Source organism: Procambarus clarkii, chromosome 63, assembly GCF_040958095.1.
Source record: "Procambarus clarkii isolate CNS0578487 chromosome 63, FALCON_Pclarkii_2.0, whole genome shotgun sequence".
NCBI classification, from domain to species: Eukaryota; Metazoa; Arthropoda; class Malacostraca; order Decapoda; family Cambaridae; genus Procambarus; species Procambarus clarkii.
The window spans coordinates 20,749,603-20,765,338 of NC_091212.1; the positions used below are offsets into that span (position 1 = coordinate 20,749,603).

Here is a 15,736-nt window from a genome sequence, read left to right on the forward strand (position 1 = left end):
ATAGTCCTACGACAATATAATACAAGGAGTATCATCTTACTTTCCTTCTGTTTATCTGTGTTTCAGCTTTCGCCAGTGTCCTCTTGTTCTACTTTCTCTCAATTTGAAGTGGTCTTTGTCCATCTTGTCTACTCCCCTCAGTATCCTCTATGTCGTTTTCTACCCCTCTAGTTTTGTGAGATTGATTTACGTTATCTAAGCCTTATAGCTTAAACCTGTTAGCTCTGGTACCAGCCTTGTTGCAAATCTCTGTACTTTTTCAATTTTGGATTTGTGCTTCACAAGATGCGGATTCCACGCCAGTGCTGCATATTCCAGTATTTGGCTCACAAATGTTGTGTAGATCGCCTTGAAGGAGCCCTGATTTAGGCTCCTAAATGATGTTCTTATGTTTGCCAGCGTCACATGCCAAGGGTCTCCCTGTAACTTCTGCAGTCTTCCTCTATTTTTACGTTCCTCGTCATCTTTGCATCATCTGCAAACATTGATATGTACGAACTCACTCCCTCAGATACATCGTTCACATAAATTAGGAACAGCAGTGGTGCCAAGACCGAACCTTGCTACAACTCCGTTTTCAAACCTTTTCTCTGACACTGACTCTTTGCTTTCTGTCATTCATGTGACCCAGTTCAGCATTTTCCCAGTTACCCCGGCACGGCTCTCCATCTCATGCACCAGCCTTTCACAGGATATCTTCTTTCCCTCTGAACCTTTCGATGCTTCAGCAAAGGTGTTATCTGGTTTTTCTCCGGTACGTCTTCTACGTGTTTATTTATCTTTTCTGTTATCCCACTCACTTCCTTTGCTGCCATTCCTTCATCTTCTACCAGTTCTGTAATCCATTCACACTTATTTCCATTTTAAGATTTATTTCCTTGAGGTTTTCTACTTGTGTCAATGTTGCAATGTGGAGCTCATCAATCCTGCCAAGCTTTGCCTTTACATCTTCAATGACCTAATTTTTCTATCCTTTCCTGTATTTCTTGAAATTGCCTTCTCAGGGAAGCTACTCCTTCTTCTAATGTTTACATCTCTTCCTCTTTTTTCTCTCTCTCTTCTCAGCCACATCTTCGTGCATTGGGTCTCTCCAGTCTTTTTTTTTTTTTTTAGTCTTCTTATCTTTTCCTTCTTGTTCCTACGAAACTTTGGCAACGCAACAGGTGTACTGAGTAAATATGACTTGTACTTGGCTCATAAAACTCATCCCCCCTACTCCCCTTCCACACTATAAACATTGATAGGTCTTGATGGGTAGATCCCTGTCGTAGGACGTCGTGATTTCCTGAACCACTCTTGAAAATCTGGTGACAGAGGGAATGAGTATATGGGAGGGAGTGGAGGAGAGTGTATGAGGGAGTGAGGGAGAGTGTGAGTGTGTAGGATGGAGTGAGGGAGGATGTGAGTGTGAGTGTATTCTGGGAAGTGACATCACTGCTGTGGGCGGGGTTTCCTCTCCCTCTCACCCCTCTCTCTCTTCTCTCACAACCCAACAGGATGGAAGGTGGGAGGGGCGAAATTAAAGGGGTAGTGAGCGGAAGGGGAGAGTGGGCTTGGTTGAAGGAAGGGGCCCGACAGGAAGAGTGGAGAATGGAGTGGTGGAAGTAGGGGAGGAGGGACGGTGGAGTGCAGGAGTAGGGGAGGAGGGACGGTGGAGTGCAGGAGTAGGGGAGGAGGGACGGTGGAGTGCAGGAGTAGGGGTGGAGTCAGTAAAGGGGGAAGTTGTTATTACGGCGACATAAACTCCCAACACACCCTCCATGGTATTGTTTGGGAGAGAGAGAGAACTAGGTAACTAGCTAAACCTAATTGGGATCTTCCTCTCTGTCTTCGTAAGCATTGTCTTTGTTACAATTAGAATAAGCTTCCCCAATTTTGTCTCATCTCGTCTCTTTGTTTATGTTCTTCAACAGAACCAACCTATTTCTGTTCAATACAACCTCACCTTTCCCCTCTTGAGCTCAAAAGAACGTCCTATTTCTGGGTAAACTAAACAGAGCCTCTCTGTATCTGACTCAACCTTCCTATTTCTGGGTCAGCTAAAGAGTTCAATAGAACCTCTAGGAATTGTAGCCTAAAGGAAAGAGAGAGTTCCTTATTTGCATTTTGCAAATTAAAACTTGTTTCCTTGATTCAGTTCATGTTGATCCCTGTTTCTAGCATTTACATTATTACGGGTTGCTTTTATGGGGGGCACTAGATGGGTAACCGGCGGTGCCCGAGTCGCCCTCCCCTGCCTTCCCCTCTCAGAAAATATAATTCTATAACCCGAATTAATTGATTTTCATAATTTTCGAGTGAAATATGAAAGTATATTGAAAGTATAGTTTAAATGGGTATAAATTGGATAAGTTTAGATTTAGGAATGACCTGGGTCATTCTGGGAATGGGAATGACCTGAGTGACTGGTTCTGTAACAGGGGTTGTTGATTTGTGGAACCAATTACCGCGTAACAAAATAGAAGTAGGATCCCTTGATTGCTTCAAGCGTAGGTTAGACATATATATGAATGAGATCGGGTGGATATAAATAGAAGCTGCCTCGTTTGGGCCAATAGGCCTTCTGCAGCTACCTGCATTCTTATGTTCTTATGAAAGTGTGCGGATAATTATTTTTTTTATCAATATATTAGGTACATCTGCATTAGTGCAGCTACCCTAGACTATATGACGGGGAGTACAGTGTCAAAAGCTAGCTTGATACTAAAAAATCCCCATCACGCAGGATGGTTAGTCATACAGAGGCATGTGATAGGCGGTCTGCACTGGCAGACTCTGGGTGCATTATGAGGATATCATCAACACAAGAGTGAATAAGGCAGCAGTGATACTAAAAGTCCCCATCTCGGAGGATGGTCATACATGGCCATATGTTCAGTAGCCTGCACTGGCAAATTTTGGGTGCAATATCAGGATATCTTCAAGAATACGAGAGTGAATAAAGTAATTGCAAAGCTCTAGGGACATCATGCTAACTGGTCTGAAAGGTCTAATAACTGGGCATGCGGGTAAACGGTGCGACAAGCATTAAAACTCTGTGGAAAACACAATCCCTGGTTTTATTTCTAAACATAAAACTTGCGGGGGATCGCTACAGATGCCGAGATTTATTAAACGGTAGCACTTTGGCCGACCCCAATTGACCTGTGACACTCAAATACCACTATGTTATATATTAGAAAGTTGGATGAGACTATTCTCAAGCATTTGGCCTCCTATTTTATATATATATATATATATATATATATATATATATATATATATATATATATATATATATATATATATATATATATATACATATATATATATATATATATATATATATATATATATATATATATATATATATATATATATATATATATATATATATATATATATATATATATTTACTTTACTTTTTTACTCCAACTTTAGACATACATACATATATATATATATATATATATATATATATATATATATATATATATATGTATATATATATATATATATATATATATATATATATATATATATATATGCGGAAAAACCACAGAGAAATGGGAAAGAGAGATGAACGTTTCGGCCGATCTGGGCCTTTGTCAACACCGGACTGAAAGAAATCACAAAGGCAGAGTAGAGGCAGACACTAGATCCTGACCACCATCCCCTTGGGGACAGAATTAACCAGAAAAAGGTATAGATTAACTTAGAGTGGTCAGAAGGATTTAAGCAGTAAGAATAAAAGATTAAAGAAAAAGCCTCATTGATCCTACATACAATATTAAAATAATATTGTTATGAGACAATATAATTATCATAGTTTTTTCTTAAACAGTTGTACAATATTGTAACTTAAAACAGGGTCAAGTTTGTACATACCAGTACTAACACTGAGAAGATTTGGACATTGACTAATTAGGGCAGACTCAATTAATTTAAATTCCTTGCACAAAGCAACAGAACTAATAATCGGTCTAACTGGATTATAAGGTTTATGGGTTTTTATAAGACCATACATGTAAGGTAGAGAGGGAGAACGACTTGTTAGCCTAGAAATCAACTCTTTATCGCCTTTGCACACAGTTATGAGAGTTTTGTTAAAATGTGCGATCACTTTTTCAGTAGGATCTCTGTTAACCCAATAGGTAAGTATCTTACTCTTGGAAGATAGGGATACTTACCTATTGGTTAACAGAGATCCTACTGAAAAAGTGATCGCACATTTTAACAAAACTCTCATAACTGTGTGCAAAGGCGATAAAGAGTTGATTTCTAGGCTAACAAGTCGTTCTCCCTCTCTACCTTACATGTATGGTCTTATAAAACCCATAAACCTTATAATCCAGTTAGGCCGATTATTAGTTGATAGTTCGGCGGCTTATAAACTTTCTAAGTGGTTGGTCAAAGTTTTGTCCCCTATCGTTGGTACTATTTCTAACTCACACTTAACTAACAATGTAGACTTAATTAATAAGCTATCTACACTAGATTTGAATTTTGATTTTAAACTAGTAAGTTTTGACGTGACTGCTGTATTCACTAAAGTACCTGTTGATGATTTGTTAGAATACCTACGTGAGGAACTGCCTAAATATAATTTAAGCTTGCAGACCAATAATGTGTTGGAACTTATCAAATTATGTATAAAAGACAATTATTTCAGTTTCAATGGAAAAATTTTCAAACAAACATTTGGAATGAAAATGGGCAATCCCCTTTCCCCAGTTTTGAGCAATTTGTGTATGTTGTTCTTCGAAACAAAAATCTTATCCAGAATTATCCCCTCTAATGTTGTCTGGTTTAGGTATGTTGATGATATTTTGTGCTTATGGCCGAGTGACCAAGACCAAATTGTTTTTCTTAATGAACTTAATTCTTTGGTACCTTCAATAAAATTCACATGTGAAAATGAGGAAAATGGTACTCTTCCGTTTTTGGACGTTATGATTCATAGAGTCAATAGAAGGTTCAAATTTAATGTGTATAGAAAACCTACCAACGTGGGGTCGTTTGTTCATTATTATTCGAATCATCACAGTAAAGTTAAACAGGCAGTATTTTCAGGAATGTTTCTTCGAGCTTTGAGGGTATGCAGAACTGAGTTTTTTGATGAAGAGATAGCTAAAATATATGAAATTGGGAAGAGTTTACAGTACCCTAAGATGTTTTTGGATTGCTCGTTTGGGAAAGCTAAACGTACGTTTTATAATAATGTCTCCAAAGCGAAACCAGAAAATAGAAACTCATTGGTGGTACCTTATGCGATGGGATTGGAGAAACTTTCCCCAGTTTTTAAGAACCTTAATATCAATTTGGTGTTCACTAATAATACGATCAAGTCTAATTTAATAAAAAACTCCCCTGGTACAGCAGGTTGTGTGTATTCGATTCCCTGCAATGATTGTGAGCCAGTGTACCTTGGACAAACAGGAAAATCCTTACAATTACGTATGTCCCAACATGCTTATAGTATAAGAACTGCCCAAACGTCTAATGCTTTGTATCTACATACAAGTTTGTGTGATCACACTATTAATTGGGATGGGGCGAAAAGCATTGCCAATTGCAATGGCTTTGTGGAACGGAATTTAATTGAGTCTGCCCTAATTAGTCAATGTCCAAATCTTCTCAGTGTTAGTACTGGTATGTACAAACTTGACCCAGATTTAAGTTACAATATTACTCAACAGTTTAAGAAAAAACTATGATAGTTATATTGTCTCATAACAATATTATATTAATATTTTATGTAGGTTCAATGAGGCTTTTTCTTTAATCTTTTATTCTTACCGCTTAAATCCTTCTGACCACTCTAAGTTAATCTATACCTTTTTCTGGTTAATTCTTTCCCCAAGGGGATGGTGGTCAGGATCTAGTGTCTGCCTCTACTCTTCCTTTGTGATTTCTTTCAGTCCGGTGTTGACAAAGGCCCAGATCGGCCGAAACGTTCATCTCTCTTTCCCATTTCTCTGTGGTTTTTCCGCATATATATATATATATATATATATATATATATATATATATATATATATATATATATATATATATATATATATATATATATATATATGTCGTACCTAGTAGCCAGAACGCACTTCTCAGCCTACTATTCAAGGCCCGATTTGCCTAATAAGCCAAGTTTTCATGAATTAATGTTTTTTCGTCTACCTAACCTACCTAACCTAACCTAACCTAGCTTTTTTTGGCTACCTAACCTAACCTTACCTATAAATATAGGTTAGGTTAGGATAGGTAGGGTTGGTTAGGTTCGGTCATATATCTACGTTAATTTTAACTCCAATAAAAAAAAATTGACCTCATACATAGAGAAAAGGGTTGCTTTATCATTTCATAAGAAAAAAATTATAGTAAATATATTAATTCAGGAAAACTTGGCTTATTAGGCAAATCGGGCCTTGAATAGTAGGCTGAGAAGTGAGTTCTGGCTACTAGGTACGACATATATATATATATATATATATATATATATATATATATATATATATATATATATATATATATATATATATATATATATATATATATATTATTAAATATGACCGAAAAAGTAAGATTAATAATTCTAACACGAATTTTCTCAATCTTTCGTACATTACGCTTCACTGTTGGAGGTAAATCAAAAATCAATTCTCCAAAATTCATTTTTATTTCTAGTCTGACGCGACACGGGTGCGTTTCGTAAAACTTATTACATTTTCAAAGACTTTAGTTCACAAATACACAACTGAATAGAACTTACGTATCTCCGATTTTATATCTACATTTGAGTGAGGTGGAAGGGGTGATGTGGCATTAACACAAGACAGAACAAAGTGTGGTATTAATAGGGTATTAATTTCATCAACACAAGACAGAACAAGAGTATTAATAGTGTATTAATTTCATCAACACAAGACAGAACACGAAACAATGGATATTGAATAGAAGTGTTTGTAGAAAGCCTATTGGTCCATATTTCTTGATGCTTCTATATTGGAGCGGAGTCTTGAGGTGGGTAGAATATAGTTGTGCAATAATTGGCTGTTGATTGCTGGTGTTGACTTCTTGATGTGTAGTGCCTCGCAAACGTCAAGCCGCCTGCTATCGCTGTATCTATCGATGATTTCTGTGTTGTTTACTAGGATTTCTCTGGCGATGGTTTGGTTGTGGGAAGAGATTATATGTTCCTTAATGGAGCCCTGTTGCTTATGCATCGTTAAACGCCTAGAAAGAGATGTTGTTGTCTTGCCTATATACTGGGTTTTTTGGAGCTTACAGTCCCCAAGTGGGCATTTGAAGGCATAGACGACGTTAGTCTCTTTTAAAGCGTTCTGTTTTGTGTCTGGAGAGTTTCTCATGAGTAGGCTGGCCGTTTTTCTGGTTTTATAGTAAATCGTCAGTTGTATCCTCTGATTTTTGTCTGTAGGGATAACGTTTCTATTAACAATGTCTTTCAGGACCCTTTCCTCCGTTTTATGAGCTGTGGAAAAGAAGTTCCTGTAAAATAGTCTAATAGGGGGTATAGGTGTTGTGTTAGTTGTCTCTTCAGAGGTTGCATGGCTTTTCACTTTCCTTCTAATGATGTCTTCGACGAAACCATTGGAGAAGCCGTTATTGACTAGAACCTGCCTTACCCTACCCTACCGATTATTGCACAACTATATTCTACCCACCTCAAGACTCCGCTCCAATATAGAAGCATCAAGAAATATGGACCAATAGGCTTTCTACAAACACTTCTATTCAATATCCATTGTTTCGTGTTCTGTCTTGTGTTGATGAAATTAATACCCTATTAATACTCTTGTTCTGTCTTGTGTTGATGAAATTAATACCCTATTAATACCACACTTTGTTCTGTCTTGTGTTAATGCCACATCACCCCTTCCACCTCACTCAAATGTAGATATAAAATCGGAGATACGTAAGTTCTATTCAGTTGTGTATTTGTGAACTAAAGTCTTTGAAAATGTAATAAGTTTTACGAAACGCGCCCGTGTCGCGTCAGACTAGAAATAAAAATGAATTTTGGAGAATTGATTTTTTATTTACCTCCAACAGTGAAGCGTAATGTACGAAAGATTGAGAAAATTCGTGTTAGAATTATTAATCTTACTTTTTCGGTCATATTTAATAATATATATATATATATATATATATATATATATATATATATATATATATATATATATATATATATATATATATATATATATATATATATATGCAGAATAACCACATGTGAAAAATAGAAAATGCTTAACGCGTTTTCGGCTAATTCGCCTTCATCAGAGCAAAGTAGAATGAAGATTGAATGATCTTCATTCTACTTTGCTTTGATGAAGGCGAATTAGCCGAAAACGCGTTAAGCATTTTCTATTTTTCACATGTGGTTATTCTACATACTTGGATCAGTGTTTTTGTGATCATTATTGCATATATATATATATATATATATATATATATATATATATATATATATATATATATATAAATATATATATATATATATATATATATATATATATATATATATATATATATATATATATATATATATATATATATATATATATATATATATACATACTCTAGCTGTACCCGGCCACGCGTTGCTGTGGCTCAGTCTGGTTAAATGGAAAAGAAAGAAAAGAGTAAGAGTACGTTTCTAATATGTTTAATTTCACAATGCTTGTGGGTAAAGCTTTCGCACTTGTGTTTTATTTCCTACAAAAATTCAAATCCGCTTGAAGTGATCGGGCCTCGCATTTTGCAGGTCGGCGTTTGATTCCTGATTGTCCAAGTGGTTTGTTACAGTTCCTTCACTATAGATTCATATCCCAGCCCCATGTCCTCATATCCCAGCCCCATGTCCTCATATCCCAGCCCCATATCCTCATATCCCAGCCCCATGTCCTCATATCCCAGCCCTGAGTCCTCATATCCCAGCCCCATGTCCTCATATCCCAGCCCCATATCCTCATATCCCAGCCCCATGTCCTCATATCCCAGCCCTGTGTCCTCATATCCCAGCCCCATGTCCTCATATCCCAGCCCCATATCCTCATATCCCAGCCCCATGTCCTCATATCCCAGCCTCATGTCCTCCTGTCCCTTTCAAGTGCTATATAGTCATTCTGGCTTTATGCTTTCTTCTCATAATATGATTTTTAAATTATTGCTTCAATTTTAAATTATCTTCCTCTTAACTTATTTTGTGCTTTAACATTTTCACAAATTTTTACAAATCTGCGTACTTCATTTCCACAACATCTTCTCTATTATTATATCCATCTCCACACGAACGTCCCAGTTTTTTGTACCTATTTCCAGAAGAACAAAAAACTTGTGTACCTATTTCTATAAGATTTTTTTTTTGCAATTGCAAATGAACTTCCCTGTTATTGTCTCCTGTAAACAAGGACACCCCCATTTGTTTTCATATCCACAATAGAGCTGAGAGCGCTCACTTTTTTTTCCCCTACCTTCCTATTTTTGTCGCAGGTCGCAAGAACAGCCAGTGTGTTTGTCCGGGACACAGGCGCGCCACGCGACCCGCCCAACAACACTCCCGACCATGTACCGTACTTGTTGTCTCAGATATTAGCATTTAAATTGAACTGTGTTGGATGATGTTGCTGCAAAAAAAAGCACTTTATCCTGAAACTATTCAACCCCTGGTCTGTCGTGTATGGACTTTTAAGGACTGAAGTCTCTTGCATATATGTATGTGTGTGTGTGTGTGTGTGTATGTATGTGTAAACTTGTGTGTATGTGTGAGTGTGTGTGTGTGTGTGTGTGTGTGTGTGTGTGTGTGTGTGTGTGTGTATGTATGTGTTTGTGTGTGTGTGTGTGTGTCGTATGCCCGTCCTACTAGCCTCGTAGTTTAATATTTCTTCGACTTACTTCGTTTCCAGCTTCCATTTACGTTCACTTATCCTAATTTCTCTCAATTTCAAGAGGCTGTCCATCTCCATCGTGTCAATTCTGGGGTAAACTGGCAGCTCTCACACAGGTTTGCAGTATACAAGAATACCAGCTGTACCAGCCGACCAATCATAATGTAGTTAAGCTGTCATAGTTATCCTTCGACAGGTTAATTACCCCTCATCTCTACATCAGTCTTAACAAGTTATATATATATATATATATATATATATATATATATATATATATATATATATATATATATATATATATATATATATTATATATATTATATATATATATATATATATATATATATATATATATATATATATGTCGTACCTAGTAGCCAGAACTCACTTTTTGGCCTACTATTCAAGGCCCGATTTGCCTAATAAGCCAAGTTTTCCTGAATTAATATATTTTTTCTATTTTTTTTCTTATGAAATGATAAAGCTACCCATTTCATTATGTATGAGGTCAATTTTTTTTTATTGTAGTTAAAATTAACGTAGATATATGACCGAACCTAACCAACCCTACCTAACCTAACCTAACCTATCTTCATAGGTTAGGTTGGGTTAGGTTGCCGAAAAAGGTAGGTTAGGTTAGGTTAGGTAGGTTAGGAAGTCGAAAAAACATTAATTCATAAAAACTTGGCTTATTAGGCAAATCGGGCCTTGCATAGTAGGCTGAGAAGTGCGTTCTGGCTATTAGGTACGACATATATATATATATATATATATATATATATATATATATATATATATATATATATATATATATATATATATATATATATGTGCGGAAAATCCACAGAGAAATATGAAAGAAAGTGAACGTTTCGGCCTGTTAAAGCCTTTGCCAACACCAGACTGACTAAGGGAAGAGAGAGAGAGGATACAGGCCGACACCTGGAACCTGACCACCCATCTCTAGGGAAAGAATTAGCCAGAAACAGGCATAGCTTAGCTTAGAATGGTCAAAGAGGATTAAGCGGTCAGAGAATAAGAATGAAAGATTAAAGAAAAGCCTCATGAACACACAATATATGAATATAAAATTGTAATGAGACATTGTAAGCTTCTCTATCAGAGTTTTTTCTTAAACTGTTGTGCAATATTATAACTTAAAAATGGATCAAGTTTGTACATACCAGTACTAACATTAAGAAGATTTGGACACTGATTAGAGCAGACTCAATCAATTTCCGTTCCACGAAACCACCACAATTGGTAATGCTTTTCACCCCATTCCAGTTAATAGTGTGATCACATAAACTCGTGTGCAGATATAATGCACTTGACGTTTGGACAGTTCTAATACTATAAGCATGTTGTGACAACCGCAATTGTAAGGACTTTCCTGTTTGTCCAAGATACACAAAATCACAATCATTGCAGGGAATCGAATACACACAACCTGCTGTACCAGGGGAGTTTTTTTTTATTAAATTGGATTTGATCGTACTATTAGTGAACACCAAATTTATATTAAGTTTCTTAAAAATCGGAGACAGTTTTTCAAGTCCACTCGCATAAGGTACCACCAATGAGTTAATAATTACTGGTTTCGCCATAGGGCCGTGATTATAAAACGTACGCTTGGCTTGTTCAAACGAGAAATCCAAAAACCTCTTAGGATATTGTAAACTTCCCAATTTCATATATTTTAGCAATCTCTTCATCAAAAAACTCAGGGCTGCATACCCTCAAAGCTCGTAGAAATATTCCTGAAAATACTGCCTGTTTAACTTTACTATGATGATTGGAATAAAAATGAACATACGACCCTACCCTGGGTCGGTAGGGTATACCGACCCAGGTATAGCATGTTGTATACTATAAGCATACAACATGCTTATAGTATTAGAACTGCCGAAATGTCTAATGCATTGTATCTGCACACGAGTTTATGCGATCACAATATTAACTGGAATGAGGCGAAAAGATTACCAATTGTGGTGGTTTTGTGGAACGGAATTTGATTGAGTCTGCTCTAATCAGTCAGTGTCCAAATCTTCTTAATGTTAGTACTGGTATGTACAAACTTGATCCATTTTTAAGTTATAATATTGCACAACAGTTTAAGAAAAAACTCTGATAGAGAAGCTTACAATGTCTCATTACAATTTTATATTCATATATTGTGTGTTCATGAGGCTTTTCTTTAATCTTTCATTCTTATTCTCTGACCGCTTAATCCTCTTTGACCATTCTAAGCTAAGCTATGCCTGTTTCTGGCTAATTCTTTCCCTAGAGATGGGTGGTCAGGTTCCAGGTGTCGGCCTGTATCCTCTCTCTCTCTTCCCTTAGTCAGTCTGGTCTTGACAAAGGCTTTAACAGGCCGAAAGCCAGGGTAGGTTGATACGGAGATGTTGTTACCCATGCAGCAGGTCGCCCTTCTCCACGGCGCCGAAAGTCTCCAATGGAAAGGCCAATACCAATACGATTGGTTCCAGCACCGTCGCAGTAACTGTCAGGACGAGGTTGAAGGCAACAACGGACTGCCCAAGGGGCTCCAGCTCCGGAGTTTACCTCCAGGTCTGTAAAAGAAGGCACAGGGACTCCAAACCCGGAGACCGCTGAGGTCGGGGCCGGAGAAGACCCACCCCAGCAAGGGCAAGAACGACCCCAGCCTCCTGAAGCAGAGCCTGGCCCGCACGAGCCCCAGGAGGTGGACGGCCCGGTCCCGCACCTACGTGTGCGGAGCTTGTCTATATAACACTTTCCAAATGCCATATAGTCGTAATGACTTGGTGCTTTATCCTGATAACCGCCTCCCTTAACAAGCTGTGGGAGGGGAGTTCCTCCACATACATGGACCACCCGGCCCGACAGTTCTTCTCCAAACCACCACCAATCCTAGTATGGATCAAGGGGCAAATCACTAACTAATGTCCCAATAATGGCCACATTTCCTAGAGACAGTACTAAGGTATGCAAATATATGACTTTCGCTGCCAGAGCCGAGGAGGCGCTGCTGGCCTCGGCTGGCACAGGTTAACGAGTGTTTAGAAGAGGCTTGGAGAGGTTCTATATCAAAGTAAGAGGCACTTGAGGGCTGCCGACTCCATATCTAGAGTTGTGACAATTTATCACAAGGTAAAGTCTACCTTCAGACACAGGGAGAGGTCTACCTACAGACACAAGGAGAGGTCTACCTTCAGACACAGGGAGAGGTCTACCTGCAGACACAGGGAGAGGTCTACCTTCAGACACAGGGAGAGGTCTACCTTCAGACACAGGGAGAGGTCTACCTTCAGACACAGGGAGAGGTCTACCTACAGACACAGGGAGAGGTCTACCTACAGACACAGGGAGAGGTCTACCTTCAGACACAGGGAGAGGTCTACCTTCAGACACAGGGAGAGGTCTACCTGCAGACACAGGGAGAGGTCTACCTGCAGACACAGGGAGAGGTCTACCTTCAGACACAGGGAGAGGTCTACCTTCAGACACAGGGAGAGGTCTACCTTCAGATACAGGGAGAGGTCTACCTTCAGACACAGGGAGAGGTCTACCTTCAGACACAAGGAGAGGTCTACCTTCAGACACAGGGAGAGGTCTACCTACAGACACAGGGAGAGGTCTACCTTCAGACACAGGGAGAGGTCTACCTTCAGACACAGGGAGAGGTCTACCTTCAGATACAAGGAGAGGTCTACCTTCAGACACAAGGAGAGGTCTACCTTCAGACACAGGGAGAGGTCTACCTTCAGACACAAGGAGAGGTCTACCTTCAGACACAGGGAGAGGTCTACCTACAGAAACAGGGAGAGGTCTACCTACAGACACAGGGAGAGGTCTACCTACAGACACAGGGAGAGGTCTACCTACAGACACAGGGAGAGGTCTACCTTCAGACACAGGGAGAGGTCTACCTTCAGACACAAGGAGAGGTCTACCTTCAGACACAGGGAGAGGTCTACCTACAGAAACAGGGAGAGGTCTACCTACAGACACAGGGAGAGGTCTACCTACAGACACAGGGAGAGGTCTACCTACAGACACAGGGAGAGGTCTACCTTCAGACACAGGGAGAGGTCTACCTTCAGACACAGGGAGAGGTCTACCTTCAGATACAAGGAGAGGTCTACCTTCAGACACAAGGAGAGGTCTACCTTCAGACACAGGGAGAGGTCTACCTACAGACACAAGGAGAGGTCTACCTTCAGACACAGGGAGAGGTCTACCTTCAGACACAAGGAGAGGTCTACCTTCAGACACAGGGAGAGGTCTACCTACAGACACAGGGAGAGGTCTACCTTCAGACACAGGGAGAGGTCTACCTTCAGACACAGGGAGAGGTCTACCTACAGACACAGGGAGAGGTCTACCTACAGACACAGGGAGAGGTCTACCTACAGACACAGGGAGAGGTCTACCTACAGACACAATAAAAGACAAGTTTATCCATCCAAAATTTAATTCAGAAAAGCAGAGTTAATTTGTTAAAATTTTGCCCCGAGGGGCGCAGTTTACTGGGCAGCGCCACTCATCTTGTGAGTGGACACGCCGCCATAGCAGCATGTACAACACTCCCCAATAGGAAGAAAACCCGCTGGGTTGTTCATCTTGTCACTTATAGTTCAATGGATCACTCGATTGTTTCAAGCGAAGGTTAGATATATGAATGCGTTTGGGTCGGGAATGAATAGAGCTGTCGTGCATAGGCCTACCTACAGGCCTTCTGAATTTTATGTCATCCGTCTGTTCTCGCAAATCCTTACATTGTTCGCACCTCCATGAAGCTTCCAGATAAGCAAACAACATAGTTTGTTGCTATTTGAATTTCTAAGTGATCATTCGTAAACGCGTGCCAAATATATCAATCTAAACGTCCCTTGCCTCACCACTTGGCTTAAACCACCGACAACTCAAAGATAAAAAAACAAACAAAAAACGACCTAGGTTGAGTATACATACATACATACATACATACAGTATACATACAAAGGGCTGCTGACTGAGCCACCTATACATGAGAGACTCAGTCTGTCTGGAGAGATAAACTCCTCACAGAAAGTTCCCGGTAGAAACTCAGACTTCTAACCCGAGTCTAGTAAGCCAGGTAGAGAAAGTCGTCCACAGAAAGTCAGCAAGGGAAAGTATCTAGCTAAAAGTCGATCACAGGAAATCTTCCCAGAAAGGAGCACAAAACAGTGATTCATGACAAACTCGCTCATAACACGTTGATAATAAAAAGTATCTCACAAGAGTCGCTCACAGAGAAGACATTAATATTTGGTCCACACAGTTGAGAAGAGCGAGGCCTGCAGAACACTGTGCTGAGCCAAGCTGATTACCTGTGCACTGAACCAGGCTGATTACCTGTGCGCTGAGCCAGGCTGATTACCTGTGCGCTGAGCCAGGCAGATTACCTGTGCGCTGAGCCAGGCTGATTACCTGTGCGCTGAGCCAGGCTGATTACCTGTGCGCTGAGCCAGGCTGATTACCTGTGCGTTGAGCCAGGCTGATTACCTGTGCGCTGAGCCAGGCTGATTACCTGTGCGCTGAGCCAGGCTGATTACCTGTGCGTTGAGCCAGGCTGATTACCTGTGCGTTGAGCCAGGCTGATTACCTGTGCGTTGAGCCAGGCTGATTACCTGTGCGCTGAGCCAGGCAGATTACCTGTCACTGACTGGCAAAACCTAACACTGTCCCCCCCCACACACACACACATAAGGACCTAGAGACATTTGGGCCAAGAGTCATCGACACAACCTCTGACGAAACATCTACATCTTTCCTCGATCATAACAACTGTGTTTACATTTAATAAACAGTTTATGAGCTCGAAGGCGTTACGAAGCTATAAC

The 15,736-nt window shown here is 39.5% G+C and overlaps 2 protein-coding genes across 2 annotated transcripts in view; both read right to left on the bottom strand.

The window, feature by feature from the left end:
* LOC123769472 (uncharacterized) overlaps nucleotides 1-15,736 on the bottom strand; it is a 385,122-nt gene that overhangs the window by 140,997 nt on the left and 228,389 nt on the right.
* The window catches only part of LOC138354542 (S-antigen protein-like), a 36,967-nt gene continuing 21,878 nt past the window's right edge, over nucleotides 648-15,736 (bottom strand). The window contains exons 2-3 of the mRNA XM_069308905.1: nucleotides 13,319-14,206; nucleotides 648-835 (exon numbers count right to left, since the gene is read on the bottom strand). Coding sequence (XP_069165006.1) covers nucleotides 648-835; nucleotides 13,319-14,206 — 1,076 coding nt within the window. The remainder of the gene's footprint in view (nucleotides 836-13,318; nucleotides 14,207-15,736) is intronic.